This window comes from Pundamilia nyererei, unplaced genomic scaffold (genome assembly GCF_000239375.1).
Source record: "Pundamilia nyererei isolate P.nyererei 1_Seehausen unplaced genomic scaffold, PunNye1.0 scaffold00055, whole genome shotgun sequence".
NCBI classification, from domain to species: domain Eukaryota; kingdom Metazoa; phylum Chordata; class Actinopteri; order Cichliformes; family Cichlidae; genus Pundamilia; species Pundamilia nyererei.
Window position 1 is genome coordinate 1,490,626 of NW_005187456.1, and position 6,000 is coordinate 1,496,625.

The window sequence follows — 6,000 nt, forward strand, 5'->3', positions numbered from 1 at the left end:
CAAGTCAGAGCAGAGGTTAAAAAAAAATGATGCAGGGGTCTGTGGTTTATGCTGTGCAGGTCTTGAGTGTGTGTTGCTGGCTTGATAATAGCACAGTGGTGTTGACTGGAGACTGTGCTGAATGTGTGCCTATCAGTCTCACAGACAAGTCAAGTAAACATCTCCCACTCCAACTGAAAAAAAAAGTTTAACTTGTGTCCAAATCTTCCCTTTGATGCTTTAGCAAAATATTATCCATGGCATGTTAATGTGAGTCTTGTTAACCCTAACAGTGAACGAGTGAGGACCGAGGCTGCATTTCAAGTCCAGGAGGTCAAACCTGATTTTTAGCACGATGACATTTGAAACACATACATGAGAGATGTCACGTTTGTAGGCAAACTGCATATTCAGGGCTATTCCTTTACCGTTTTATTTCTTAAATCCAAAAGGATCTAATAAGTTGCAGTGCTCTTGAAGACATCAAGAATGTCTTTTCATTATAACCTTTCTCATCATTTTGATAGATGCCAAATCTCCTTACACAAGGAAGGCCTGTCATTTCTACAACTAAAAATAGATGTGAAACCATTCCTGCCAACCAAAAATAAAGCAATATTTTTTGTGTCTTCAAAGTCAGTTTGGAAAAAAGAGAAAACGCACAGCGTGGTAGTAAGAATGCTCGCAATAAATGCTGTTTACGTATGGAAAATGGAACAAACAGACTGCTAGCAGTTGCCGCAACAGGGTGTTGTACATGGCAACAGAGTACTGGTAGAATTAGCCATGCATTCCACATGGTCCACCTTGCACACGTTGCTTGGGCTTGCTGGTTGCCAAACCAGTTCTCGTTGCGTAATAGTGATGAATGAGGTACGTCCAAGATACTTTTCTCACTGCTGCACACACATTCGGGCATTAGCAGAGAGGCCAGAGACCTCGAAAGTGAGCACGCCTTAAGCTTGCTGGCGCTTCTGCTCCTCAGTTTTCACTAACACACAAACATTGTGCTCAGCCCCCTGCACAGGAAACACGATACGGCACGGGCACACTTGAGATCAATGCAAAATGTGAGCATAACTAGATATGTGTTTGTGAACATTACTGGTGCACATTTCCTGAGTCAGTGGGAAAACAGGATTAGCATGAGTAGGGATGTTAGACTTCAGAATGGGTTGCATGGAATTAGGAATTGAGGTGGCACCAAGATTAAACTGCGTTTGTTTAAGAATCTTGTATAAATAACATTCTCTACCACCAAATCAGAGAAAAGATAACTCAGATAAACACTAGGGTAGGCTACTGAGTGCAGCAACTTCCTAAAAAAATATGCTATGAACTGCTTTTCAGAAAAGAGCAGAAAGGATTACTACCAATATATATTTAATCACAGACTCCCACGTTCCTGATTTCTGGCTGTTTATTTCAGTTATTACTCAAGAGTGGCATGCTGATCGGCAAGTGAATGTGCTGACTCAATATTGTATTCAGTTGTTGTCACACCACAGACAACAGACACATGTCAGATCTACAGCAGCCCCAAGAGCGCCGAGCGCTGCAACTTCAGGAAACACAGTCCCATCTTCTCCAGTCTGACACATGACGCTGCAAAAGGGATAAACCGACACAAAGACAGAAAAAGCCACTCTATAATGGGAGCTTTCAGCTATCATTTTCCCTTCGTGGTGCAAAATTGGTAAAACCATATGTCTTTTCTTAAGCTCTGGTGCACTGAGCTTCAGGGCCACTGTACTTAAGCTCAGGGAAAGGCCAGGGATAGATTAACTTTGACCAAAAAAACAACAACAACACAGTACTGGGTTTGTCATGCCCACCATCTAGTGGCCTAAATACTTAATCCCAAAACAAACACATTTTGACCAACGACTGATCAAATATTGTGCGAGGTTGAGATTAAATTATACAGCTTTCACCTTGGAGACATTTCACTTCAGGCTTAGTTGGACATCCCATTGTTTTTGAGTTTACAGCTAATGACAGGATCAGTCCACCCTTAAAAAAATAGTTTGCCTCACCATGACATCATATTTAATTTAGTCACATATACTCAGGACGTTTGATTTGGATACTTGCTTCAGGTCTTCTTAGGTGTAAAAAAATATTATTTAAAGCTTTTTTATAAGTGTGTTCCTAATGGATCACCGCGTTACTTTTTTTGGCCTGAGTTTTGGTCCATTCATGCTCATGGTATTGAAAACTGTGCTGTGCAGAGAGGAGCAGGCCTACCTGGTTGGGGTCGCAGGCCTTAAAGACGTGACAGGACATCTCGGACTCGGGGTTGTCGGGCTGGCCCCGCAGGAGATAGGCAAAATAGGTGAGGTCATTGCTGTTGTGAATGAAGCGAGATATGAGCTGTGCTTTGTGCTCGAATATGAACACTGAGGAGTTGTTGCTGGTGGTGGGGACACATCGGATGAAGGGGGGGCAGAGGACCAGATGAACTTCCCTGGGCTGCATCACAGGGCCGCAGTCGCCTTTCTCGCACCGCCTGCGGATCTCGGCCACCAGCCACGGCAGCATGGGTAGGGTGGTCCGCCTGTCCAGCAGGGACCAGCCGATGTAAGTGAGGGCGAACCTGTTGTCCGACTTCTCCTTCTCGTCGTGACTCTCCATGTTGACCCAGCAGACTTTTCGCCCGAAACTCGATGACAACAACACAGAGCAAATCCTACTTCCAAAAAAACAACAACCCCAAAACAAAAATAAAACACTATCAATATATCTTTCCCTCTTGCCACCGAGGCTAGCTGTAGTTGTGTTTAGTTTGCAACACTTTCCATGTCCACATCCATACACAAAGTTTACGCAGCGCTCAAACAAACCTCCAACATGTGCTCGCCCTTTCGATCAGCTGCAACTCTCCATGATGTTCAGTTTTTCCCTCAAGGATTAAAAAAAAGAACTTCGAGTGCTGTCTATTCGCTGTTTTACTCCCTGCTCCGCTCCACCGTTTGCTTAGGCGGAGAACCAAGCGCTAAACACCCCTGTACTATACTGTCCCAACCAAGATAGCTTGCCAAAAACGTGGCTTTGGTTGACTCCCGTGTAAACACAAGTCACCCAGAGAAATCTGATTTCTTTGACGCGTTGGACGTTGTCTCCGAATGCGCACGCAGGGCGGCGCATTTCCAACGTCCCGGTCCTGAAATCCTAGTGCACAAACGCTTCTTTGCCACCGTTGCGATTTCTCTCTGCAGATGAACAATAAAATACAGACACTGATGCTTGTTTATCGTCTTGCGGCGCAGTCTCCCGTCAGTGATCCTTCCTTCCACAACGCCTCGGAGGCGGAGCGGCTGCGCGCCTGTGACGAACCGCCCATCCATCCCATGTGCTGGAGGAGTGGGCAGCGCAGAGCCGCTGTGCGAAACGTGACAGGACGAGGCTCCGCCTTTCTCCACAGTACATTAAGTTTTACCTGGAAATGTTCTTTCTTCGTGGCACCGTGAGATGTGTTTTCAGCCCCCCGTGGCACAAGTGCCCTTGGTTCCAGCTCCCGTTGGTTGTAATTCTACCTGCCAACCGCCTCCATCAGGTTGAACCAGGGGTTGTAAAAACAAGCCCTTTGCAAAATATTATGTTTCGATAACATGTGCAATTTTTTTTTCTTGCTAAGCAAAGTGAGTCCCGGCTGTTCACAAGTAGGTTAATCTCAGTCCCACCACTACTCGACATTCATAATCATATGTGGTGCTTTATGCACGGGAAGACTTCCCCTCAACTTAACGCTATAATATCCAAGCAGTCCGCCTATCCCCAAAATAGTACCTTAGCCATATATAAACTCACCAATGAAGCGGTAGCCAGGAGCTCTACAACCAAACAACCCCCGCGCTGATGGTGTGTACCTACTTTAAATGTAGATGCGTGCAGACTAGATACACAGCTGATCCCGGATCCTCACTGAATACCATTGTCAGTTGGTATAAAGTTAAAGTTGTACTTTAATTGGATTCGATTGCAAATAACATTCAGAATCCATAGACTGCAGTGCGTCAGAGTTAAATGATCTTGAAATCTAAGGACTGCATAATCATTTTATAGTATCTTTGAAGGCCCAGGGATCAAACGTTACTTCTAAAACTACTACTTTACCATAAAAGCATACCAAAATGTAAGTTTTATTTCTTTTTTGTGAGTTCTTGAACCAGTTTGTAGGATTTCATTGTCTACTAATAAGAAGTGTGTAATGGCTCACTTGTAAAAGTTGAAATATTCATTCAAATAACAGTTAATTCTTAACTCCAATTATTACTTACCGCACCACTGCAATGGTGGGTGTTCATACTGACTGAAGCAGCAGTCTAAAATGCTTAATTATTCAAAATAGTTTTTCAAAAATGTAAAAGTTCTCACTCTCTACAAACGTTATCAGAAGCTGTTCGATTGTTTATGCCCACCCATCGGTCCACAAATAGCTGGTCACCTGAAGAATCTCATGGGTCATGAGATTATTAGGAGGGATGGAAGATGAAGCTGCTGTGCACGTTTACAATTTTCAAGGTACACCTGTTCATCTGCTTGTTAATACAAATATCTAATCAAACAGACGGCAACAAAATAGGCACATAGACATGGTCAAGATGACCTGCTGAATTTCAAACTGAGCGTCGGAATGGAGGAAAACAGGGATTTAAGTGACTTTTACTGTGGCATGCTTGTTGGTGCCAGACAGGCTGGTCTGACTGGTCTTTCAGAAATTGCTGATATACAGGGATTTTCCAACACAACTGTTTCTAAGGTTTACAGAGAATGATCTGAAACAGAGAAAACATCTAATGAGCAGCTGTTGTATTTGGGGGGGGGGACCAAGCTTGATAGGAAGGCAACAGTTACTTAAATAACAACTCATTACAGCCCAGGTATGTAGCAGAAAAACTCTGAGCAGAAGACCACACCAGGTGCCACTCTTGTCAGCTAAGATCAGGAAACTGAGCCTACAATTCACATGGATTTCTGCTTTTACATTGAGATGGTGGGGTCAGAATTTGGGATAAACAACATGAAGGTATGGATTCATCCTGCTTTGTATCACGGATTCAAGTTGGTGTTGCAATGATGTGGGTAATATTTTTTTTGTATACTTGAGGCCCTTTATTACCAACTGAATATCATTGAAGCACCTTAACCAACCCGAGTATTGTACTGTAACCATGTCCATCCCTTTATGACAACAGTGTATGCCTCTTCTGATGGCTGATTCCAGCAAGATAACGTGACATGTCATTAAGTTCAAACCATCTCAAACTGGTTTCTTGAACATGTCAGTGGGTTCACTGCACTCAAATGGCCTCCACAAGTCACCAGATCACAATCTAATAAAGCACCCTTGGAATGTGGTGGACAGGAAGTTGGCCTCATGGATACACAGCTGGCAAATCTGCAGCAACTGTGTGATGCTAACATGGACCGAAATCACTAGGGAATATTTCCAGCACCTTGTTGAATCCATGCCATGAGGAATGGATTCAACATTCCTAAGGGAAAAGGTGGTCTAACCAGTGGTCTAACCAGTACTAAAAAGGTGTAACTAATAACCAGTAATGATGTGTTCATTTTAAGAGCATCTATTTGATCTTGATTTGCTATGGTTTGCATAAATTTACTTTTGTAAAATGTATTAAATTGTTGTCTTTTGCAGGCTTCCAAAAACAGGTAAAATATTAGTGAGAAAATTAACCACTGAATCTATTTTTAAAAGCCTTGGTTAAAGACATTATTTCCCTTTGAGCTGTAGAGTCAAAGTAAAGTAGCGGCAAAAATGTGTTACGGACTTCTAAGACAACCGCAACAATTAAAAAGTTGGACCACTTTACATCACATGCTCTACAAAAAGACAAATCAATATTACATGTAATATTATTTGAATATATATTAGTATGTAATTTGCTGTATAGTGCGCTACTACAGTCTCCTACCCCTGACAAAAATATAACAGATTAGGTCACTTTATTGTTTTCATTTCTGGGGTGGGGGGTAGTTTAGTGTAAACATACACAC

The 6,000-nt window shown here is 42.8% G+C and overlaps 1 protein-coding gene across 4 annotated transcripts in view; it reads right to left on the bottom strand.

The window, feature by feature from the left end:
- The window catches only part of tbc1d4 (TBC1 domain family, member 4), a 28,008-nt gene extending 24,204 nt beyond the window's left edge, over positions 1 to 3,804 (bottom strand). The window contains exons 1-2 of one of the 4 annotated variants that reach the window (XM_005733808.1): positions 3,790 to 3,804; positions 2,227 to 2,668 (exon numbers count right to left, since the gene is read on the bottom strand). In XM_005733808.1, the coding sequence (XP_005733865.1) occupies positions 2,227 to 2,613 (387 nt within the window). In that variant the 5' untranslated portion in view covers positions 2,614 to 2,668; positions 3,790 to 3,804. Of the gene's footprint in view, positions 1 to 2,226; positions 3,646 to 3,789 lie in introns of those variants that run through there. The other 3 variants (XM_005733807.1, XM_013911057.1, XM_013911058.1) reach the window with 3 other exon arrangements.
- Between the last annotated feature and the right edge of the window lie 2,196 nt (positions 3,805 to 6,000).